This window comes from Miscanthus floridulus, chromosome 13 (genome assembly GCF_019320115.1).
Source record: "Miscanthus floridulus cultivar M001 chromosome 13, ASM1932011v1, whole genome shotgun sequence".
Taxonomy (NCBI): Eukaryota; Viridiplantae; Streptophyta; class Magnoliopsida; order Poales; family Poaceae; genus Miscanthus; species Miscanthus floridulus.
In genome coordinates, this window is record NC_089592.1 from 11,683,518 (window position 1) to 11,708,715 (window position 25,198).

Below are 25,198 nucleotides of genomic sequence, written 5' to 3' on the forward strand. Positions count from 1 at the left end.
GATTCCACAAAATTATTATTTTTGTCACGGACATACTGCCATTATCTTTCCTACTTTTTTTAACCAATTACGCAGTACAGTACAGAGGCACATACCTACATATGCATATTCAACTCGATGAACATACGCACGGAAACTTATCCATTTGAGCACCTTTGATATGTCGAGCCAATAAATCTTGAGATTAATGAAGTTACCACATGCACATCGTAAGACACATCGCATAGCACTAAAAGAATAGCACTGCTAAATTCTGAAATAAATTTAGAAAAAAACATAAACATCTATGTCAAGTCAAGAACTTAGAAACATGTTCCGCCAACAAGGAACCTCACCAACAAAGGTACAGTGAGTTTGCCGTTTTCTCGCCATTTTGTGGTGACTAAACTGCACTCATATCCCTGCTTCCGATTTGAGACGGGGTAGGAAAACAATGTGTTTTTATGGATATAGGGGCAGTTTAGTCATTTTTTATGTCAAAGAAGAAAATAAAAAGGAAGAGAGAGAAAAGACGAAATGGCAGATCGAGGTGTCCATGACCGATTCGTCAATGTTACAAAACCGATCTTGAATGTGGCAAGTCTGTGGAGCCACATGAGATGAGTGGGGGAAAAAACCAAATTTCTCGAGTAAGCTTAAACCGGTGGCATGCAACAAGTAGAGAAGCATACGAATTAGTAGATAGTTAGCTAAGATGATCATACATGATACGTACATGTATCCACAAGGGTTCAAAACATATGTTAAGACCTTATTTGGATACATGTGTATCCACCTCAAACCATATGTATTGGAGTGTAATGGAATGAAACTTAGTTTAATTCCACTTCAACACATGTGTCGGTGTTTCGAACAAACACCAACTAGTAAATTTATAATTGTTGCGCGTTAGGCTCGGATGGTGTACTAAAGAACATAAGGTTTATACTGATTCGGGCAGAACGTCCATACGTCCAGTCTGCTGCTGCTCGTGTTATTAGTACCGAAAAAGGTTCGTAGTAGGGGTACAAACGGTCGAAAGAGGGACAGATCCCAAGTCTCTGATGGAAAGGTCAAAAGGACGCCAAGAGCTCGGTTGCTGTTTGACTGTGTCTTGTGTGTCAAAACGATCGGTCCCTTTAGTGGGGTGCCCCGCCCTCTCTTTTACAGACCAAGGGGGGAGCAGGGGTTACAGATGGCAGAAAGAGGAAAAAACAAAGGTAGAGAAAGTCATTCGAGAGTGTTGGGTCTTCCTTTTCCCTTGAGCCTGCCCTGCTGACATGACAGACCACGCTAGGGATAGCATGTTTCACCGATCCTAATAGGGCCGGGCTCTGACTTCATTTCAGCGAGTGGTCATGTCCCATTCTCCCCCGACGGACGGTGCGGTGCGTTAGGGCGCCGAGCCATGACTCTATGGGGAGTAGACGGGGAAATGACTATACGCATGTCACTGTAGATGATGTGAGTTCTTCCTTAGATTGTAGTGGTTATCGTATGCCTGTGTTAGTATCCGCGCCCGAGGGCTGATGGCGGCGCCTACAACACTGTGGGACAAAAGTCGGCGCCTACAACACTATTCGAGCACTGTTAGGTCGGAAAGGGCTTAAAGCGCCTGTCCCATCGTATCCTGACGATACCTTCCTGTAGGCGTGTAGGGCATGGTCCTCGGTACTGCGGTTTGACTCGAATGTCCTATCATACCCTATGCTTGTCATCATGAAGGAGCAGGGTGCAATCGTCGGGCGAGGCGAAGCCCGCACCAGCCGTCGAGCGAGGCGGAGCCAGCCCTCAGTCGTCGAGCGAGGCGGAGCCCACCCTCGAACATCGGGTGGGGTGGAACCAGCCCTTGGATGTCGAGCGAGGTGGAGCCGGCCCTTAGTCGTCCGGCGAGGCGGAGCCTACCCTCAGCCGTCGGGTGAGGCGGAGCCCACCCTCGGACCTCGGGCGGGGCGGAACCAGCCCTCGGTACTGCGGTTTGACTCGAATGTCCTATCATACCCTATGCTTGTCATCATGAAGGAGCAGGGTGCAATCGTCGGGCGAGGCGAAGCCCGCCCCAGCCGTCGAGCGAGGCGGAGCCAGCCCTCAGTCGTCGAGCGAGGCGGAGCCCACCCTCGAACATCGGGTGGGGCGGAACCAGCCCTCGGACATCAGGCGAGGTGGAGCCGGCCCTTAGTCATCAGGCGAGGCGGAGCCTACCCTCAGCCGTCGGGCGAGGCGAAGCCAGCCCTCCGCCGTCGGGTGGGGCGGAGCCTGTCCTCAGACGTCGGGCGAGGCAGAGCCCGCCCTCGGATGTCAGGCGAGGCGTAGCCAGTCCTTAGCCATCGAGCGAGGCGGAGTCTAGCCCTCGAGGGTCGGGCGAGGCAGAACCAATCTTCCGTTGTTTAGGCAAGAAGCGTAGTGGCATTCTTGTCTGGCCGAAAGCGTCAACGTTCGATGGTTATTAGTTCCATCTCATTGGATACCCCGGTATTAGGTCCCCGACAGTAGCCCCCGAGCCCTTGGATGATTTGGACAGAATCGCCCGAGGGTGATTTGACTTGCCAGAGGGTGTGCGCGAGCGCACCCGACGGGTGTAGCCCCCGATCCTTCGGATGATTCGGGTAGAATCGCTCGGGGGGTATTTCGATTCGCTAGAGGGTGCGCGCGAGCGCACCCATCGGGTGTAGCCCCGAGCCCCCGGGTGATCCAGATAGAATCGCCCGGGGGATAATTTTGGACCCTTCATGGATAAGGCTATGAGATTTAGTTTTTGTCAACTAGACAATTTTAAGGGAACCTTGGTATCCCGTTCACGGGGGTTTCATCTAGGGTTAGCCTAGCTAGGACTCGATTGCGGATCGAGGCTCCCCTGATGCTTATGTACCTGAGTTCTGGCCGTTTTCGGGCCCATCCCTCATTGTGACGGCAGCTGAAACTGTTGGGCCATCCCTCGAACTCCTAGGCCTAGGTGGGCTGGAGAATTACTTTTTGACTCATATCCCCTCTGTGGGAAAAGAGTCCCAGTCTGCTTGGGAAGGCGAAACATCCGACGCGATTTTGGTGGGAAAGGATAGGGATCGCGGGTGCATATCCCGCGACGTGACGCGGCGGTGTATCGTGGCAGTCTCGGAGACCTAGGTGGGTGGTTGCTCTTCTTGCATCCGTCACCCCTATAAAACCAAAGGGTTCACCCCTAGGGTTCCATACTTTGCCTACTTGCCTTCGCGTCGACAACCTCCACCGCCAATCGCCTGAGCCTCCCGCACTCGCATCGCAGCCATCGTCGAGCTCGCATCTGCGTCGCAGCCACCATTAAACTCGCATCCACCCCCTTCCCCATCATTTCAATGGAGCTATGGTGCAGATCCAACATCACCCCTCAGCGCCTGGAGGGCCTTGTTCGTCGCGGCCTCCTTTGCTCGTTGACCGCCGTCGAGGAGTGGCGGCTGCCTGATGATGAGGATGAGCCATCGCCGCCCAAAGGATATGTCATGTCCTTTGCTCACTTCCACGAGGGGGATTCGCCGTACCTGCTCATAAGTTCCTTCGAGGGCTGTTGGATTACTACCAGGTGGAGTTGCAGCACCTTACTCCCAATGGGGTCCAACACATTGCGTCGTTCGTCGCCCTGTGTGAGGGGTTCCTGGGGATTAGTCCCTATTTCAACCTGTGGCGGTATCTCTTTGCCATCAACCTGTCGAAGAAGCGGGTAGGGAAGCAAGAGCTGAGCATGCCAATGAGATGCGCCAGCATTCATCTCCGAAACAACTAGGTGAACGAATACCCGTCGATGCATCTATCGACCTCCAACAAGGGGTGGCATTCGCATTGGTTTTATGTGAAGGACAACGTTGCCGCCCCCTTGCCGGTGTTCTTCGGGCACATCATCGAAGAGGTCCTGGGGTCGTGGAAGTGGGGTGTCCCAGACAAAGACAAGAAGAGGATCAAGGACCATCTCGTTGCTCTCCAAATTCTAAAGGAGAGGGGTGTGAAGGGATCGGGGATCATCGACGCCTACCATACGTGGAGGGTGGCACCATTGATGAGCCATGTGCTCCCCCTATACGTGATGGGTCTCGGAGCGTCATTTGAAGGGACGACGCTTGTCAAAAAAGCGCTCCCCACCACTGAAGTGGCGCAATGGATCAAGGAGGCGATGGAACCTTCCAAGGATAGTGCCGGCATTGTCCTTGATTTCGTGTATCCAGTGCCAAGGCATCCCCCAATGCGGCCAGAACTGGGGTTCATCGATTTTGTAAGTTCCCTTTTCCCGTGCATCCTCTTCACTTGAATTTCTGACCCCTTGAAGCTAATCTCGGGGTAGCGGGACCAGCCAAAGAGACTCATCCTCGGGGATAGCCCGACTCCGCTGTCGAAGGACTAGATCCTGGCGATAGCGAATTGCACCGTGGCCAAGTGGGATAGGAGGATGAGGAGCTCAAGAAGAAGAAGATGCTATGGAAGCAGCAAACACAGGATCGAGGAGAGGAGACAGGCAGTGACAACGATGATGACGATGAGGATTTTGATGAGGTAGTTGTCGATGTGGATTGGGATGTCCTGGATTAGGCTAGGGTCATCCTGTGTGACGTCATCATTCCTAATGGCCAGGTATCCGCTTGATCTTTCCTTCCGCACCCTTCTTTCTTCATGTATTTTTGTACTTTTGACACTGGTCTTCTTTTCAGTCCCTTATTGCTCATAGCCGGGACAAGTCACGGTTCCTCTGTGAGCAAAAGGTGGAATGGGACCACCTCACCAAGGAGGCCCAGCTACGCGGAGATGTGGGTGCCTAGCTTGCTGCTGCCCAATAGCAGGAAGCCGAGGTGCATCGGGACACGGAGGAGATTCATGGGATATTCCAAGACCTATCGGCGAGGGTGTAGCAGGGCGAGGAGGCAGCCGCTTGGATCCAAAAGGAGCGGGACGAGTTGCTCTAGAAGGATGCCGAGGCCCGCCAGTGGGTCGTCGAACTCTGGGATGAGCTGGAGACAGAGCGGAATCTCAAGTTGAAGGCTGAGGATAGGTCCGCGGTGCTGTAGTAGAGGGCGGATCAGGATGCCAAGGTGATTGCCCGGCTGCGCAGGGAGCGAGATGAGCTGCGCCAGACTGTAGAAAGGCTCCGCTCGGAGCATAGCATGGTCCACGAGGAGTGCGACCGGGCCATCCGAGAGCGCGACGAGGCGTGTCAGGTGGTCAACTCCCTCCGAGGGGATCTTGGAGTCATGGTGACCCGAAGGTTGGAGGTCAAGAGCATCTCTACCGGGCTAGGCATGGAGCTCGTTGAGGTGTGGGGGACTCTTTAGGTCGAGAGTGACGAGCATGATCTTTTGTGCGCCGCCATCGGGGTGGTCTTTGATGACCTAGGGGTGGCACGGCCGGAGGAAAATAGCTCACTTGTGGCCCGTGCCGCAGGTATTACGGCACAGGTGGGCCAGCTTGAGAAGGATGCCTTTCACGTCGGGATCACCCAAGCCTTTACTGTTGCCCGCTCTCATTATGATCAGGAAATCAACTTGGTTGTAATGAGCCTCGGCTTCGCGCCTGGCTATGAAAACTTTGAGCTGGATGAGATTGAGAAGGCGGTGAGTCCCATTGCGTGGAACCTGGCGAACAGGCTGAAAGACATGGTTCTTCCTTTGAGGAAGTAGTTAGTTGAATAAGTTTGATAAACATTTATCTATAATATGTGGACAAGTGTTGGTACTTTCATGTCTGAAAACAGATTTGTAATTTTGGTTTGTAATTTTGTTTCGTTCGTTTGAGCTTACTTTCTTCCCTTTTGCATTCAAAAAAGGTTTATGCGATCCAATCTTTCCGTTCGTTAAGACTATAGGGCCCGAGGTGTATAAGGGGAAATTTCGATTGTGCTGGTGAGCAAAATTACCGTAGCCGTCTGGGCGTGGGATTTTTGCAGTCTTACCAGGCGTGCTCGTTTATCAGTTCCCCCGAACCTTACCGCCAGTCTCAACACGAGGAAAAGGTCTGATGCAATGACTGTTTCGAAAAAAGAACGGAGGTATTCATTCCTTTATTAGCCCCTAAGTGAGATCCGACCCCTTGCGGTCGCTGGGGCCGGATGTTACTAGAGACTAGAGCGAGGGTAGCGAACTTACTTTTGTATTTGCATGTACCCCCTACTTAGGATTTTGGTGATCATTCCGTGACCGTGCGTTTGGTCCCATTGCTCGCCCAGCCTTCCCTGAGCCCTCGTGCGTGGCGGGGATTTGGTCAAGGGTCGGCTTGTTTTGTGACTGTCGCCTCGTCCATAGTTTTTCGCAGCTGGAAGGGTTGAGGAGGCGTCGCTTGCCTCAACGGCTTGAGTGACATGCCTGATGAGCTCGCTAATGGGGATGTTCAGACGGAATCCGATCCCGTCGCTTTGCAATAGGGTCGGCAAAGCCCTCGGGTGGCATTCCATTGCTCCTTGACCTATCTTCCAATAGATTCCCCTCAATGGGGATTATATGGGCTCGGCAAGAGGCTAGATTGAACTTAGAAGGTTGAGATGACCCTATCCGTCTCAATGCGGGTTGGGCAAAGGCCGCTGAGGCTCATCTATGTTTTCTCCCCTAGCTTTTGTTTGACATGAGGTGGCCTCGGACCCTTCATGGGCCAGCCTTTGAACCTCGGTCTCTTGATCTTAGATCGAGCGGCTTGAGCCCTGAGCCCCTCGGGGTCTGATAGGGGTTAGCCATGTTTCGCGCATCACCCCATCCTCGGTTTCTATGACCGGAGGGGTTGAGTTGACGACACTTGCCTCGACGGCTCGAGTGTCGCGCTCAATGAGCTCGCTAACGGGTATGTTTGTGTGGAATCCGGGTCCATCATTCGCTGACTGGGTCGACAGAGCCCTCATATGGCATTCCACTACTTCTTAACCCGCCTCCCGGCAGATGCCCGAGCCATTCGGTAGGCTCAGGTGGCCTGTTGGCCTCTCCTTGACGGAGATTCTATGGATTTGGCTTAGGGTTAGAATTGAACGAGAAAGGTCAAGATGTCCCTGTCAGCTTCTGAGCGGGGTCGGGCAAGGCCACTAGGGCTCATCACGATTTTTCTGCCCTGGCTCTGTTTGACATGAGGCGGCCTCGAGCCCTTTGCGCACCGGCCTTTGAACCTCAGTTAGCTACCGCTCATATCAAATGAGGCGGGCGCCACTTCGTGGCGTGACACGAAGCGTTGAGATGCGATGATCGCATATGCAACGTTTGGATGTATGGGTTTAATGTATGATTTAATTGAAACAAAATAGGGGGTCGGTAATGTTACCTTGGTGGCATGAGCGACGAGAAGCCCTTACCTGACATGCTCGTGTGGGTTCGAGTCTAACATTCGCGATGGGGTCGGCGCGACCTACACGAGCAGCGCAATTTTTGGTTTTCGTCTCTCGATGGTGATTCAAGCCATTTGATTGACTTTAAGCGACCTGACAACTTCTCCTTGAAGGAGATTCTGCAGGTGGGCCTCTCCTAACCCTTCTCGAGAAGGCGCATGCAGAAGCTTGGGGTACGAGAACTGTGAATTCGATTATGCTGGTGAACAAAAACACCGTAGCCGTCGGCACGTAGGGTCTAGCGGTTCATCTAGTTTTACTCATAGCTTTACACCCACACCCCGTGTCTCTCTAGTTTTTAAACGTAAGGAGGGGTTAGGCGATGAGGGTGTCTAAACAAGTAGACACTCTCGGCCACCCCTGAGTGATGTCCGTGCCCCTGGCGTTGCTAGGGTTGGAAGCTCGGTAATGAAATTAACACGCAAAGTAAGTAAACAGAGGTGCTTATCTTTCAATGGTCGTTCGTTCATCATTTTTCCTAGGTCATCCGATCGGGTTAGGAGGCCCGTTGGGCCCCCCTAGATGGGGGTTCCGTCGTCGGGTCATTCCATGGTCTTGCATGGGGAAGCGGGGAGTCGCATGCATCCAGGTGCGCCCTGATTCTCGCGCCCGACGCATGGTAGTGGTGGGCCACGCCCAGGCAACATCCTGTTTGACCAGGTGACATCTCATCGATTAGATCGTGTCCCGTTGGTCCAGGCGCATCCCCTCAGATTCCTGTCAGCATTGATTTCCCATCTGCATTAAATAGGGGAAGGAAGAGAGTTTTTTGTCCCAACCTTTTGTCTTTCTGTAGCAGCTGCGCTTATTCCTTAAATAGGGAGGGGGAGGGGAGTTCTCATCCTATTCCTTCGCCTACTTCTGAGCCGCTACCTCTTCTCCTTCCTTTTCACCGAATGCGTTCGAGCGTCGCAGTGGTTCCTAAGTGAGAGAGGGTAATGCTAGGGAAAGAAAAACTCATAGATCCACTTGTGAATCCAGAGCATGATGTCAAGCTAGAGGTCCTCCAACATAGATGAGATGGTGTTGGTTGCCTTCGTCGAGAAGGGACCACTTCCACGGAAGGAGGAGGTACACTGGAGGGCGCTGAGTGACATCAATTTTGCCATCGTTCGTGGCGGTGTTTCTTCAGCGAGAAACGCCCCCCGTCTAGACGCCATTGAGAGGGTGGCGGCTGATCATGATGGCGTAGTTCCTAGACGCCCCTGCTGAGGTGCCATTGTGAGGGTTGTGGCTGATCACGATGGCGTAGTCCCTGGATGCCCCGAGGAGGGTGCCATTATCAGGGTTGCAACTTATGATGATGGTGTAGTCCCTAGGCACCCCGGTGAGGGCACCATGGTCGTCGACATGGTGCTTGACGTTGCAAATGACGACGCCCTCGAGTATCCCGTGGAGCGGTAGGACGTTGCCGATGGAGAGCGTGGCGCGGCGACCGTAGTAGTGCTCATAGTAGAACTGATCAGAAACTATAATTGAATAAGTTTGTGGGGGAGCCCCTGAGTGAATAGTCTTCTATATTTATGAATACATCAGTCCTTTTCGTGATGAAATTACTTTGTAAGCGATGAATTTGTGCAAAAAATGAACAAGTTCTTAAATTTTGTTACGACAAACAGCTTTTTTGCTCTTCTCCCTCTTTTTGGCAAAGAGGTCTGGTGCCTTCCGACCCTTTCCATAGTTAAGGTCATAAAAAACTCGAAGTGCGTGTGAGCCAATCCTGATCACGCTGGTGAGCAAGGAGGCCGTAGCCATTGGGGCATAGGTTTTCCGCGGTTCTACTAGTTATACTCAGATTTTGTTCCCGAAATCCTAGTCCTTAGGACTTGTCATGAGAAAAAAGGGGGAAACTCATAGAATGTTTGCAAAGATAACACAGAGAGTGTTTGCAAGATAAATGTACTTATATCAGCCCTCGAGTGAGGTCTGACCCCTCGCACTTTGCAATGGTCGGATGTCACTAAAGATCGAGGATTTGGGATTTTTTGAAGACAAGAACTGATAAGAAAAAGTATTCATTTATTTAAAGGTAAAAACAACTTAGGCGCCTGGATGATGGATGATGTCGAGGAAGAACAGCATGGCCTGCTCGGACTTGATTACGGAGATCGATTGAGCTTCGATCCATTTTGTGAACTTGTCTATGGTGACAAGTAAGTGGGTGTAGCCCCCCGGGTGCCTTCTTGAGAGGCCCAACCAGATCGAGCCCCCAAACCGCGAAGGGCCACGTGATAGGGATCATTTGGAGTGCCTAGGTCGGGAGGTGAGTTTGGCAAGCGTAGTACTGGCACCCTTCGCAGGCGCATATGATCTGCTCAGCATTGGCTACTGCAGTGGGCCAGTAGAAGCCCTGTCGGAATGCGTTCCCAACCAAGGTTCTAGGCATGGCATGGTGACCGTAGACCCCACCGTAGATATCACTTAGCAGAAGCTTCCCTTGTTCGATGGGGATACAGAGCTGTAGGATCCCAGTGTGGCTCTATTTGTAGAGTTCACCCTCTACAAGAACAAAGGACTTGGCGCTATGTGCGAGTCGTCGAGCTTCCGTCTTGTCCGTCAGTAGCATGTCATGGAGGAGGTAGTCAAGGTAGAGTGTTCTCCTATCGTCTAGAGGGCCAGGCTCTGTTGTTGGATCCTCTTCAAGCTCCATGACCTCAGGGCTGGAGTGAGCCGTTGGTTGGCAGCCCCCGGGGCTGGATCAGACGGGCCATCGTCGGTCCATTCCAACCATTTGTAGCATACCGAGGGCTTATGTTGGTCACTGGCGAAGATGCCCGTTGGCACCAGCTCTCGACCGAATGCCACTTTTGCAAGTGCGTCGGCCACCTCGTTGAGGCGCCTTGGGATGTGATTGAGTTCGAGGCCATCAAATTTGTCCTCCAACCGTTGGACCTCTTGGCAGTACACAACCATCTTAGCATCGTGGTAGCTCGACTCCTTCATGACTTGGTTGACGACCAGCTAGGAGTTGCCCCGGATGTCGAGGCGCCGGATGCCCAACTCGATGGCGATTCGTAGGCCGTTGATGAGCGCTTCATACTCAGCCACATTATTTGATGAGGGGAAATAGAGCTGAATCATGTACCTCATGCGGACCCTGAGGGGTGATATGAAGACCAGCCCCGCATCGACGCCCTTCTTCATCAGCGATCCATCGAAGTACATCGTCTAGTACTCTTGATCAACGACCGTCGGTGCTGCCTGGACCTCGGTCCATTCCACGATGAAGTTAGCCAACACCTAGGACTTGATCGCTGTTCAGGAGGCATATGTGATGCCTTGATCCATCAACTCGAGTGCCCACTTTGCGGTTCTTCCCATGGCGGCCTAGCTCTAGATGACCTTGCCAAGGGGGAATGACGTCACAACCATCACGGTGTGTGATTTGAAGTAGTGGCGTAGCTTACTCTTGGTGATGAGGACGATGTATAGGAGCTTCTAGATTTGGGAGTAGCGGGTCTTAGAGTCAGATAGTACCTCACTGATGAAGTACACAGGGCGCTGCACCTTGAGGGCGTGCCCTTCTTTCTCTTGCTCTACTACCAGGGCGGCGCTGACCACTTGCATGGTGGCCGCTATGTATAGCAGGAGGGATTCTCTGTCGCTCGGAGGAACTAGGATGGGGTAGCCTCATCTATGGAGACGCTTTTGACGTGTCCCTCGAGGGTACCCACCATGAAATATTTCTGGGAGGGGTGATGGCTCCCCCTGCTAGAGTCAGAGCCAGAGTCTGACCCTAGCCCCTTCGCGAGAAGACCGTGGAAGGATTTCATGATACTTTTGATTATCCCTACGAACTCGTTGTTCGCGGGGGACGGGATCATGCGTTGTGCCACAAGGTGGCTAACAGTCGCCATGGTGTTACAGAGACCGAACGAAAGCGCCATCAGGGCGCTTCGTGCGAAGTGTTCCAGAGAGAGGGTGAGGCGGCGTGGGTCCTCCTTGGATGGCTGGGCTCTGAGGGAGACACCGGGCTAGCGCTCAAGCCTCCCGTAGTTGAAGCCGACGGAGGGGAGAGATTGGATGGTGATGTGGGCCAATACCAACTCTCCTCCCATCGTGACGATGAAGTCCAGGTCACCAAAACGCACGTGTGCGCCTAGGACCCAGCTAATTGTGTGGCTAGCCATCTAAGGCTTGATTTGGAACGCACAAAGGCCCCTACCTGGCGCGCTAACTGTCGGTATTTCGAACAAACACCAACTATTAAATTTATAATTGTTGCGCGTTAGAGTTGGATGGTGTACTAAAGGACATAAGGTTTATAATGGTTCGGGCAGAACATCCCTACATTTAGTCTACTGTTGCTCGTGTTATTAGTACCGAAAAAGGTTCATAGTAGGGGGTACAAACAATCAAGAGAGGGATAGGTCCCAAGTCTCTGATGGAAAGGTCAAAAGGGCGCCAAGAGCTCGGTTGTTGCTTGACTATGTCTTGTGTGTCAAAATGATCAGTCCCTTTAGTGGGGTGCCCTACCCTCCCTTTTATAGACCAAGGGGGAGCAGGGGTTACAGATGGGAGAAAGAGGAAAAAAAACAAAGGTAGAGAAAGTCCTTCGAGGGTGTTGGGTCTTTGTTTTCCCTTGAGCCTGCCCTACTGACATGGCAGACCACGCCAAGGATAGCATGTTTCACCACTCCTAATAGGGCTAGGCTCTGACTTCGTTTCAGCGGGTGGTTATGTCCCATCCTCCCCCGGTAGATGGTGCGGTGCGTCAGGGCGCCGAGCCATAACTCTATGGGGAGTAGATGGGGAAATGACTATACGCCTGCACTGTAGATGATGTGAGTTCTTCCTTGGATTGTAGCGGTTGTCGTATGCCTGTGTTAGTATCCGCACCCGAGGGCTGATGGCGGCGCCTACAACACTGTGGAACAAAAGTCGGCGCCTACAATACTATTCGAGTACTGTTAGGTCGGAAAAGGCTTAAAGCTCCCATCCCATCGTATCCTGATGGTACCTTCCTATTGGCATGCTGGGCATGGTCCTCGGTACTACGGTTTGACTCGAATGTCCCATCGTACCATGTGCTTGTCACCATGAAGGAGCAGGGTGCAATCATTGGGCGAGATGGAGAATACCCTCAGTCGTCGGGCGAGGCAGAGCCAGCCCTCAGTCATCGGGCGAGGCGGAACCAGCCCTCGGATGTTGGGCGAGGCAGAGCTAACCCTCAGTCATCGGGCGAAGCAGAGCCTGCCCTCAGCCGTCGGGCGAGGCGGAGCCCACCCTCGGACATTGGGTGGGGCGGAACCAGCCCTCAGATGTTGGGCGAGGCGGAGCCAGCCCTCAGCCATCGAGCGGGGCGGAGCCTGTCCTCATATGTCGAGCGAGGCGGAGCTGCCCTCGGACATCGGGCGAGGCGGAGCCAGCCCTTAGCCATCGGGTGAGGCGAAGTCTAGCCCTCGGGGGTCGGGCGAGGCGGAACCAATCTTCCGTCATTCGGACAAGAAGTGTAGTAGCATTCTTGTCTGACCGGAAGCGTCAACGTTCGATGGTATTTAGTTCCACCTCATTGGGTACCCCGGTATTAGGTCCCCGACAACATGTGGATTAGGATGGATACATACGCATCCAAACAAGGCCTAATTGTGTCAACCTCAATATGTACCAATCCAGTCGCCCTTGGCAATCAGTCAAACATGTGGGGTGTGGCTATGGGTCATGTCTGGTGTGGAACATCCGGCTAGACGATGTTGAAGCAGGAGCATCTCTTCAATGGTACGTCAAAGTCAGATTTGCATGGTTTTAGGGAGGTTGGAGGTACCAAAGACAATGAACAAGGGTAGGCAGGGGACAAGGTGATGATGATATTATATCATGAAAAAACTAGCATTGGAGGCGACATTGGTAGAAGCCCAACATAATTGGATGGATTTGAAAGAAAGAAAGGTCAGTTATAAGGAGCCATTTCTAGATCAACGGCCCACAAAGTCTTGGGCCTCCAAAACATTTGAGCCTAAGCTAGACGTATAAAAACACAAATCTCTATATAGGAATCCTACCTCCAAAAGCGGGCCTGTGGATCGGGCCACGTCGCCCGCAAACCCTCTAGCCGTCAGATCCAGCCAAGACGCTATATGGACCGTCCGATCTGGGTTGCAGCGGATCTCACACCCATTAAGCCGTCAACCCAGGCGGTCACGAATCCTCGCGAACCTACTCCCGGGCGCCTTCGGCTCCTGCTGCCCTCCACCGCCCCCGCACCTCCCTCCTCCTTCCGGAGCGGGCGCCGCGTTCCCGACCATCCCGGCGTGGGTGGGGGCCCCATTGGCCCTGACCATCCCAGCGCGGGCGGGGCCCTAGCTGCCCCTGCGACCCTGGCGCGGCCGACTGTGCGAGCGTGGCAGCTCCGGCCACCCCGTAGCGGGCGACGGGCGCGGACACGACGGCTGCGGCCACCCCGGCGTGGGCGGGGGGCTCCATCCACCTTCCAGGCTATAGCGAACGCGGCATTGGCGGCTTGTCCCTTGGTCAGCTACACCCACACTCGGGTGTCCCTCGGTGGACTGGTTCTCAGATCGAAGGGGTCTGAGGCGACGTCAATTTACAGTCGACGGGAGGCCTTCCTCGTCCTCTGACCTCACCCCTTCGCCCGCTCCTAGATGAGGTGAGCTCTCCCTTCTTCTCTAGGCATTAATTTTTGTGTTAGATTTGAGCCATCGTGAGATGCTTCTGTGTGCATGGAGATGATCTATCGATTGGCATCTAAGGGCAAGAGATGAACTGTTATTCCTGAGTTAGACGTGTATGTGTGCCTGGATACAATAGTGATGTTTGCCTAGATACTATAGTTTAGTGAATGAGGATGACCTAGCTTGCTGCATATGCACATTCTGATGTTTGTTTCGTGGACTGTTTTAGTTAGAATCTAGAAAGCTCAAATTCAGAAGTGATCTTTTTAATACCGTTGCACGTCTGTAATTTTCATGCCAGTAACCATGTCCCAATTGATTCTGAACCTCAAATTTGTCCAGCCATTACATATGCTTGAACTGAGCTAAACAAGAATTATCCTTGCCTCTGAACTGCATTAGAAGTAGGCATTAAGGTTTAATAAATGCTATCCCAACTCATGGTTGAATAAATCTAGTATGTTAATTGGTTGAATTAGTTGTGGAAAAAATATATGTCTAATAGTATATAGAGTATCAGTGATCTGTGTGTTCCTATCCCAACTCATATGTTTCTCTACTATTTATTTTTTCCTAAAGTTTTAAGGTGGTCTGTATTGATTCGGATAAATACTTAGTTAAATAGGTGCAATTTTGGTATATTGTGGTTTCAGGATTACGCCTGCTACTCCTTTCTACAATTTGATCTACACCTAACTTGAATATACAATAGGATGCAATGATAAAGTGCCCACTGCAGTACTGCTTGATGGCTGCTTCCTGCAATTTGGTTTGCTGCTGCTGTATGTCAGATCTCTGACTCTGTCAAGCATGATTCTGTATTGTATATTGCTGAGAACTTAATGTTTAATTTTTTTATTGTACAAGTTAGATATTACATACCTTGCAGTGCTACATTGCGAGATAGGTGTACGGGCATGATAAATTCTTGCCTTATAGCTTACCCTAGTACCCCATTCTAAGTTCTAACTGTGAGTTTCTTGCATGCTATGCTTCTACTGTCTAATGAGAAATATTCTGATTTGTAATCTATTGCTTGTGACTTGTGATTTAAATTAACTAAGTTCTTGCTGTGATGACTTAATGTGAGTGTGATGATCAATGATTTAAATTTACTAAGTTAATTTTGGTGTTTTAAATGTCAGTCAAGTCATATACATTGTATTAGGACAGATAAGCAGGTAAGGTAGACACTATCTATCTCTACTTTCTGGACTGTCTACTTTCTGGACTACAACATTCCGAACTTAGAATTCTTGAACTTAGAATCATTTACTATCCTATATTCGAGTGCAGATTGAGTTTTATAATCCAGGCCTAACAGTTGTAGGAAGCTCCTCATCCAGATAATCATATACATACTTGATACCATATCTGTGTTTCTCACGCTTTCTTTGTGTGAAGTTTTTTCATGTCACTAAATACTTTCTTGATAGCATATCAGTGATTTTTAATCAGACCACATGCTTCCGTGAACAGAACACAACTATTTTTTTGTTCGTTTGTTACAAGCTGCCATGGATCAAGGTTGCCGTCGGCTGCCTGGCCGAGCTGTCTCGGGCAGTGCTGAGACGGACGCTGGCACTCCTGCACCACAACCGCACACGCGCACACACCATGCCGCACAGGCAGACTGCCGACCTGAGCCACGGTGCCCATAACCATGAACCACACGCCCTAGAGCAGCACCGACGATGACTGCACCACCGCCATGGCGAAGCTCCTTAGCAGGACGGCGCTGGCAGCGATCGTGACGAGGGATGCCGCCACCACCAGCTGCAGCAGCCATTGGCAGTGACCCTCAAGGCCAGCATGGTCCACGGAGTGCAACTGAAGCAGGAACAAGCTCCTGCCCAAACACCAACACGGCAAGCGCGACCACCACGTCGCCGACCCCACCGGCCATGGCGGCATCAAGGTGCCAGGAGCCGTTGCTATGGAAGGGTTCCTCTAACACCATCTTCAATGGCAAGCGTGCCCTAGTTCATGTTGCAGTCGGTGTCACAAGGTGCACCAGAGTCTGTGCTCGACTGCGTAAGCAGTGAAGGCTGGCGTTGTTAGACAGCAAGAACGGTGATCCGGCCACGGTGCCCACGACAGCCATAGAGTGCTGGGATGGTGCTGGAGATAGAACAGAATACGTTCCACTGGATGTAGATGCACAATTTTAGAAAGAAACCGATCCACCTCATGCTTGATTAGGTTGCTCAGCTCTTTTCGTGTTTAGAATCAAAAGTTTATGCACACCAAGTATTTGATATAATGTGTGTCCAATATATTATGTATTCTGTTGTGATAATACTCAATTCTCCAAAATGTGTCCTTAGTACCTTGAACTTTTCAGTAGTAATTATACATCTTAATGGCATAAGCAGGATTCCTATTAAGAGATTTGAAATTGATTAGTCGCCAGGTATCCTAACCTTCTAATGATGTTAATTGCACTGAAACGTCTCATGTTCCAGTATCAGGAACCTCATATTCTCTATGTTATATGCCCCAGACTGAAAAATGTTGAACCAAATAATCATGATTTACTCATAAGTTCCATTTAAACTGGCATATATTCTCCCCAATATCCTAAAAACACCCTATTCCACCTTCCTTTACTGAAGTTATTAATATGGATAGTTTTATCAGGCCCCTGCATTCAGTAAGCCCAGAGTATATGATAGTCCCATATTTATATTAGATCATTGATCAAGTAAGAAAATTGTTGTTTTCACATGATTTTATTTGTACACAAAACAAGGACCATCTATAATACAATGGGCACGTCCACTGGCCATACGCGGCAACGCCGTGATCTTTTCTAGTTACTTTGAAAGTACTCCTACCATCTAAAAATAATGTAATTCTAGATTTAGAGCAAGTTACAACTTTTTCGAATTTGATCACTTCTATAGAAAATAACATCAATATTTATATCGCCAAATAATATAAAATATATTCTACCATGGACCTAATGGTATTCATTTCATATCATAAATGTTTAATGTTATTTATAAATATTTGGTTGAATTTAAAATTGGTTAACTTATTAAGAAGTGAGAATTATATTTTTTTAACGGAGGGAGTAATTATAAGTCGTTTTTTTGGTATATTAACTTTGCTATGTATCTAGATGCATAACAAAATCTGGTACCATAAAAGTCAAAGCGAACGGAGGGAGTATCATTTTACTTATTTATGATTTATGTACTTGAATTACATTTAAGATTCCTGTTACAGCTTTGTTATGCAGGCAGGTTCGAATCCTATTTACTTTTCTTCGTAAAAAATCAGCTAGTTCTTCCTATGTTTTGAACGAATCAATTCACTGGAACAAGCAATTTGGGACTGGTTTCTTCCCCGAACAGATGGACAGTGTCCAGACAACACCGACCAGCAACGTGAGGCCAAAGAGCAACAATTTGACACAAAATCTCAGCATGAAGTATTTGTTCCAGTGAAGTGATTCTTTTTTGCATGGACCATGCTCACAATGTTTGGACATAGGAGCTCATCTGTCTTGTTCCTAAACTGAAAGGCAATCCTCCTAGCACAATAATTTACTAAAAAAATGTTGAACAGAATAAAACAGATAGAATGATTTTTTTATGGGAAAAATTCCAATTAACCGGTTTTAGACTTTTGCAGTCTCCATAGACAACCTCGCTCCATGCACGGAGAGAAGAAAGAAAACATACCAGAGGTAGACAGGTACAGACGACACATTACAAGTACAAGCTATATATGCATATATATGCATGGTCTAGCTTCTAGCTGATGGATGAGCTAGCTTCTACTACAATGCAAACCCTGGACTGAAGAGAGAGTGGCAGGTCGACGGGAGGACAGAGGAAGAGAGTCAATGCCCGAACCAACCCCCTTGCAAGGTGTTGCTCCCCCTCGCTACTACTTGTGAATCAGAGGGCAACACTTTGCAAGGAGAGTACGCGGTGCGTTCTTGACTCTCCGCGTTGCCAAATCCTCCCGAATTTCAATTCGATTTGATGCGACCTGCTCTTCATCCCTCCACAGATTCAGTCTCCTGCACGCATGCACAGCCAAAAAGAAAAGATGAAATGTTTTGAATTGATGTATGTTCAATCATTCATGCGAGCAACAAGAATCAAGAATCGGTGCTAACCACTGGGGATGCTCACTGGGGGACGGCGGCGTTGTGGGCTGCCACAGCAGCCTTGATGCGCTCGACGGTGCAGGCGATGAGGCTGTTGACAGTGGCGACGGAGCCCAAGGACAGCTTGGCGGTGGGCACTGAGTCGACCAGGATCTGGAATGCCACGGTGAGGAGCGATCCGCCACCGCCACCACCTGCACTACCAGGCCCGTCGGGGAGGACAGAAAACCCTGGTGGCGCACCACATGCACCAGGCCCGTCAGGGAGGATGGCGAACCCTGATGGCAGAAGCGCCACGTAGTCTGGGTCACCGCCGTTGAGCACCACGTTCATGGCCACCACGTCCACCGGCGCGTAGATCACGTACGACCCCGTTGCATCTGTGCAGCACTCCTGCAGGATTAGCATGTTGCTCTGGTTCGAGTTGGCGTTCTGCACCAAGATTGACATGGCCATGGCATCAATGCATCATCAGTTCAAATGAATCAGGCAAAAGAAGAAACAAGCGCTGTAGGTGAGATCGACTTACGTTGACACGGAGGAGCGAGACCGCATTGCCGTGGTCACGGCCGTTGGCAATATGAGCCATCTCCTGCACATCTCCGCCGTTGGAGAGAATGTCCCACTCGCTGCGGGTGGCATCGTCCCGGAGGAAGCCAAAGACACGCGCCGGGGGCACAGGAAGCCAGAAGGAGGTGGCAGCATTCAGGATGATGCCGGGCGGGCGGCCGGGGTCGTCCACGCTCTTGCGCGTCATCACGCGCACATCCTCTGCGCCGCTGCCTGACAGCTTAGTCCACTGGTGCGTCGTCGATGCAGTCACACCACCGCAGAAGCTTGCGACCATCCGCTCTGCCAGCCGGAGCATGCTCCGGCGTCCCTCCGCTGATGTCACCACACCTACAGCATCTCCACCACTGGAAGGCCCTGCCGGGACGCCACTGGCCATGGCACTGGCAAGGCGCTCACATTGCCGCTCCAGGGCCGCTGCCCACCGCCGTGCACCGAACGCCAGCCCAGAGCATACCAGGGGACGGTACAGGTCGTGCACCATCATGTCGTCCGCCTCCACGTGCTCCACCCACGTCACCCTGGAGTAGCCGTTTGGCATCTCCTGGATCAGGCAGCCTGAGGGGCGGCGTCGACCACGCACACCCGCCTGTCCGCTGGCACGCAGGCCCTCAATGGACACATCCACCACCGCCCAGCTGCCATCTGTGTGCTGCTTGCAGTAGCGCAAGAACTGGCTCTCACGTGTCGGCACCAGCGGCGACGGCATCTGGAACTCAGCCGTCATCTGCATCCAATAGTCACAGCGCATGCATTAGTAACAACAAATTAATATTTGACCAAATCAAAAGATGAAACGAACAGAACTTCAATGAGATCAGACCAGCTGCAGCGCGCCATTGTAGTTACCGGCAACACCGGTGGAGAGCACCCCGAGGGTCGCAGCCCGTGACACAATGCTTGAGAACAGCGTCGACCACTGGTTCTGCACCAAGATGGAAATGGGTCATACATAGGTGGATGGATATAGCAGTCTCAGATAATGTGCAGTGAAGTATCAGAGCGTGTGGATTAACATAATAGTTACTGAATTAGTTGGTTACCACATCCATGAGTATCTCGATGAGGTTGACGTGGTTCATGATGACCACGGCGGTCTCCCGCGATGCTTCTGATCGGAGCCCCGGCAACTTGGGACCAACACCCCTGGGGAACCCGCGGGCATACTCTTCCTCATTGAGAGTCTCAATGGTAGCACTGTCTACGACAAGGGCAGGGGTCCAGAGTGGCTCACCGAGCTGGGCCATCTGCACCAGCTCCTCCATTGCTGCCACGGCGAGCTCAACCACCAATCCTTTGTCTAACCCAGCAGCGGCACCATGAAGGTGAAGGTCACCAAACATGTCTGTTCCACCGGGCAGGAGGTGGTGGGAGGAAAGTGGTGGCGGTGGTGGGTATGGCGCCATTGAGGCCGAGGAGATATTTGACAAGTTGGGCAGCAGGCTACCTGCAGGCTTGCCAACGTACTTGGCAGCGATGGTGGAGATGCGGTCGACCTCGTCGCGGAGGCATGCGTTCTCAATGCGAAGATGGTGCTCATCGAAGGACATCTCACCAATGAAGGCTGTGGCTGGGCCACCGCAGTTTGGGCACGAGGCATTGGCGAGCGCGTCTTTGTATCTCGCGTTCTCAGCACGCAGCTTCTCGTTCTCTGCACGCAGCTGCATGTTCTCATGCCGCTCCTGCTGCGTCTGCATCCATCCATGATACTCCATTAGCACATAGCAACACAACATACCGTGAATGCAAGCAGGTGGTGATATTTGGTGACGATGTCAGTACCTTCATCTGGGTACGCTTGTTCTGGAACCAAAATTTGACCTGGAGAGGCTCCAGTCCCAGCTCCCGGCTCAACTCCTTTCTCTGCTTGTCGTCAGGGTGCGGGTACTCCTTGAAGAACCTGCATATCATCCATTCATTTGCCACAACCATGTCAAATAATATACTAAAGAGAAAACCACACCGATCACTAGATACTGGATTGGACTTACGCTTCGAGCTCCTGGATCTGGTGCTGGGTGTGGCGGTGGTAGCGCTTCTTGCGGGCTGGCTGCAGGCTGAGATCCTCCTGCAGCTCCTCACCACCGGAGCCTGACCCGGCACCTCCCTCCATGTTGTCGCTGCCGGACTTGCTCTCCATAAGCAGCTCGTCGTGGCGTGGGCCTCGTGCATCGCTCTCACTCGTGGTTGCTTGAGGCAGGTGCTGCTGCTGCTGCTGGCCGTGGTTCTGATGCTGCTGCTGCTGCATCATAGCGAGCTGATGGTGCCCATCCATCATGTTCTGCATGACAGATTGAAATGTCAGTTGTAGTTGTAGAGTATCATCTCAAACATATATGATTGATCTGAGATTACTGAGAACCAATAAGAAAAATAAAGAATTAACATTTTTGTGCATGGTTCTATTGGTTTCCTCTTACATCGACGATCTTCTTCAACTGTGAGCAATTTATTTTACATAAACAGATCAAAATTCATGAACTTATATTGTTCTCAGGCAAAGTAAACAAGTACCTCAGTCATGTGCAATATTAAGGACTCTTGTACTGTTACCTTAGGTAGAAATAAAAACCGAGTGCATTTACTTGTTGCTGTAAACCAACCATGTAAAAGGTCGTCTAAGGTTTTAAGACGCCAGCATCTAGATCTGTACTGACTTGTAAGACTGTACGAAGTTTCGGTACACTTTGGTGGAGCAATAAAGTCGAGCAAGTACCGATTAAGTTCGTTGGCGAAAAGGATTGGAGAGCTTAAACCAAATCAGGAGAAGAACACAGTACACTTGCTTTCTTGAGAAATAAAGGATATATGACCGGGTTTCTTGAGAACTCTACACATATACAACTAGTGCAGTGCAGCAGCAGATAATATTTATGTAGAGATATATAGATGCAACAGAAAGTGCTTCACGCCTTCATTCACCACATCAACTCTCGGTCTCAGGTGTGAGTGATGACTGTAGGTCTGTTGTGACTAGTAGTGAGAGCATGCAATGCAGCAGATTTTAATCCTGAAGATACGAGCCTCCTTTTGGCATTTATTTATCTCCTACTTAAATGCCATCTTTTCCAGGAAATAAATTGATGGTGGTATCGTCATATCGTGTAATGGAATTTATTTTCTTTGAAGGATGACAATATATATATATGACACCTAACCACTACTATTAGCATTTACAACTCATCAGTTTAGTCGTACTAGTAGAAGAAATGAAATGGTAGGTTTTAAGAGATTTGTAACATTGAAAAGCACAGATTCATGGAAAAGAAAACCCGGCCACGACTCATTAACAATGCACAGACAAGACGAAGCATGAAAAAAACAGTCCTGGCGAAATCAAGCAGACAAGAACAAATACAGGCAGGTAGCTAATCACTGAATATGTTCGTAATTCGTATATGCACGGCGCCGAATTGAAGATGAAGTAAAGACAAGCAAGAAGTGCAGAGAGAAAGGGAGGTTGGGACGACGGTGAGAAGAAGTGATGAGCGAGGGATGTTACGGTACCTGGCCGAGGGAGGCGGCGTAGCTGGCGAGGCCGCCGATCATGGCCGCCGCCGTCGGCATGTTCCGGCCAGGGATCATCAGGCCCCCGGGCATAGCTGGGGGGAGGAGCTAATCTCCACCCTGGCCTTCCACAAAACCCTAGAGCCTCACCATGCACGCTCCTTCCTCCCCGAGCATAGATCTACGCCTCTGCAAAATCAAGTAAGGGACCGGCCGGACGGACGGCCAGGAGCTACGAGCTACCTCCGATCCGATATCGATCTTCGTATACACGCGTGAGCGGAACGATAAAAACAGCTCTGTGGGGTTGGGATGGAGTCCAGTGATCATGAGACGATCGAGGACGACGTCGGAGGAGCTAGTAAATGTGGAGGAGAAGGGAAGGAGGGAGAAAGGGACGGCGGCGGCGATGGAGACGGAGGATTGGAGGAGGAAGACGAGTGGGCAGGGGAGGGGATGGGGAAGGGTGGAGGGTGCGCGTATTGAATGCCGGAGTTATTGTGGAGAGTAGCGAGAGGGTGCAATGGCATTCAATGTCGCCGTGGAGTTATTGCATGACACACAGCACACAGCGGCACACCCTTGAGAGAAAATGTGGACATGGAGAGTGGTGTGGATGGGTACACATTGGTACACGCATGGATACATACATATATACATCCATGCGTCTGTGTCTCAGAGTCATATAGCCTGTTCGGGAGGCCGTATCGTATCGTGGATTATTTACTGCTGGCTGGTTTGGTGTGAGAGAAAAACATGGTTTCCGGCTGAAAATTTACGATCGTTTACGAGCAAGCGAACATGCTGATAGTTGACGGCTGTATAAATGTGTAGATAGATATAGTGTATCTAGATTTATTTTTCAAATCTTAGCAAGAGTTTTCCTGAGTTAATTTATTAGAAGAAAAATAGAGAAATATGAAACAAGAACACCCCACGTACCCTAAGACTGAGGAAAGAAAACAAGAAAAAAAAGAGAGGAAAACTGCTACCGGTAACATAGGGGCTGCGTCAAGCAGTCACCAACACTTGAAAACTGCTACCACCTGAAACCCAAAGCCCCAAGATTTTGCACAGTTAAGAGCACCTCCAACAGTCTCCAATACAACTCCTGTATTAACAGTATCAGACCACGGAACTAAGATGATGTTTGGTTACTCCTCCTAAATTTTAGTCGTTGTCCCATCGAATATTTGAACACATGCATGAAGTATTAAATATAGACTAATTACAAAACTAATTGCATAGTTTGCAACTAATTTACGAGACGAATCTTTTAAGCCTAATTAGTCATTGATTTGACAATGTGGTGCTACAGTAAACATATGCTAATGACAGATTGATTAGGCTTAAAAAATCGTCTCGTAGAGTACTAACGGATTATGTAATTTGTTTTTTCATTAGTATCCGAACACCCCATGCAACATCCTCCTGACACACCTCCTAAATTTTAGTCGCTGGATCCAAACACCCACTAACTTCACCGAGAAGTTCCTGTACTTCTGTGATGGATACGACATCAGGATCAACTGGGCCTCGGTCGAACATCCGCGTACTAACGGTCAGGTCGAGCGAAGCCAATGGCATGGTCCTCCAAGGACTCAAGCCACGCATCTTCGACCGACTCAACAAGTACGTCGGCCGATGGGTTGCAGAGGTCTCAGCGATCCTCTGGAGCCTAAGAATGACCCCGAACCGATCCAAAGGGTTCACACTCTTCTTCCTGGCCTACGGAGCTGAAACAGTGCTGTCCCTCCGACCTCGACCACGGCGCCCCAAGAGTAAAGGCCTTCGACCGCGACCGAGCCGTGGAGGCTCAGCAAGACGCGGTCGGCCTGCTTGAGGAGGCTCGCGAAACGGCCATCATCTGCTCCGCTCGCTACCAGCAAACTCTCCACAGGTACCATGAAAGAAAAATCAGAGGGAGAATCCTCGAGGTCAGAGACCTCGTACTTCGAAGAACTCAATCAACGAAGGAAAAAACACAAACTCTCTCCGCCATGGGAAGGACCCTATACGATGACCGAAGTAATCCTGACCGGACATGATTTTTTTTAATTTTAACACTTTTTCGAACTTAATTTTAAATCTAACACTCTCGGTTTTTTTAAACTAACACTTTTGGCCGCGCCTATTGTCCTGGTGTGGCCAAATGCCTGTGCCGCGCCATGCATGGTGGCGCGGCAGAGGGCTGACGTGGCAGCGACCAGAAGCGTTGGTCGCTGACGTGGCAGGGCTCTGTCCGCGCCACCGATCTTAGCGCGGCAGTGCCAGCGCCCTGATCCATGGCGCGGCAGAGCCGGGTATAACCTTCGCCGCGGCCAGTCCCGCTACCCGAGCAGCAAAGCGGCCTAGGCGTCGCTCCCACTCTGGCCCGTCGCCAAGCACGCTGGCCGCCGCACCATGAACGGCGGCAGCCTGGTCCTTCATTGCCGCCTCCCTCCCTTCCATTCCATTCCCCGCCCGCCTCCCTCCCTCCTCATCCTAGTTTAAGGTAATGACGCACATTTTATTTTCGTTTTGAATGGTGGATAGAATATTATGAATGTGAGTTAAGGTTAGTAGGGAAATTATGTTTGGGAACTATGGTGAAGATATTTGTATGATTTTGTCAATGTTAATGTTAATTATTTAGTTAGAAGTATGTTTGCCATGTATATTTTTATTGCTATAATTGTTGTTTATAATATTTTAGTTGCATTGCAAATGATTACATTTTACATTAATTTGCGTTGTTTTGATTGGTGTTTAATTTGAACCATTTTATTAGATGGAAGACATGTTTCGGGAGCAGTTATGGCAAAAACAGGGGTCGTCCTAGAGAAATATACCCCAATGAGTCTAGCAAAGATGCCCCCGTCCCTCCTGAACTCCCTGTCCCTAATTGTGACTGTGGTCGTCTGGCCGACGTATTTCAAGTCGAGACATCCGGACACAGCGGCTCATTACTTCTACATGTGCAGTCGTTTTAATAGAAGTAATTATTTCCGTATATTTTTCTTCATTTATATTACTAGGTTACTAATATTTTGTTGAGTTTTTGTTGTGTAGGCCCATGAGAGGTGCTTT

General features: G+C 50.3%; 1 protein-coding gene and 1 long non-coding RNA gene across 2 annotated transcripts; one reads left to right on the forward strand and one right to left on the reverse strand.

Annotated features, from left to right (window-relative positions):
• Positions 1-13,864: 13,864 nt before the first annotated feature.
• On the forward strand, positions 13,865-15,815 carry LOC136502265 (uncharacterized). Its single transcript, XR_010770456.1, has 3 exons — positions 13,865-13,904; positions 14,642-14,711; positions 15,442-15,815. It is a non-coding gene; the product is annotated as an uncharacterized lncRNA (long non-coding RNA).
• Positions 15,816-17,511: 1,696 nt separating this feature from the next.
• Positions 17,512-22,590, reverse strand: LOC136500414 (homeobox-leucine zipper protein ROC7-like). Its single transcript, XM_066495758.1, has 8 exons — positions 22,130-22,590; positions 20,614-20,903; positions 20,405-20,522; positions 19,666-20,313; positions 19,446-19,547; positions 18,582-19,349; positions 18,062-18,484; positions 17,512-17,962 (listed from the first exon to the last, which is right to left on the reverse strand). Exons 1-7 carry the CDS (start codon positions 22,220-22,222, stop codon positions 18,074-18,076), a joined length of 2,430 nt encoding a protein of 809 aa, XP_066351855.1. The 5' UTR covers positions 22,223-22,590; the 3' UTR covers positions 17,512-17,962; positions 18,062-18,073.
• Between the last annotated feature and the right edge of the window lie 2,608 nt (positions 22,591-25,198).

Excerpts from the sequence above, each read along its gene's own strand:
- LOC136500414 (XM_066495758.1), bottom strand. The coding sequence starts at position 22,222 with ATGCCCGGGGGCCTGATGATCCCTGGCCGGAACATGCCGACGGCGGCG. Across the intron at positions 20,523-20,613 it reads CAGATCCAGGAGCTCGAAGC|GTTCTTCAAGGAGTACCCGC; the intron begins GTAAGTCCAATC and ends GATGATATGCAG. Across the intron at positions 20,314-20,404 it reads ACAAGCGTACCCAGATGAAG|ACGCAGCAGGAGCGGCATGA; the intron begins GTACTGACATCG and ends GGATGGATGCAG.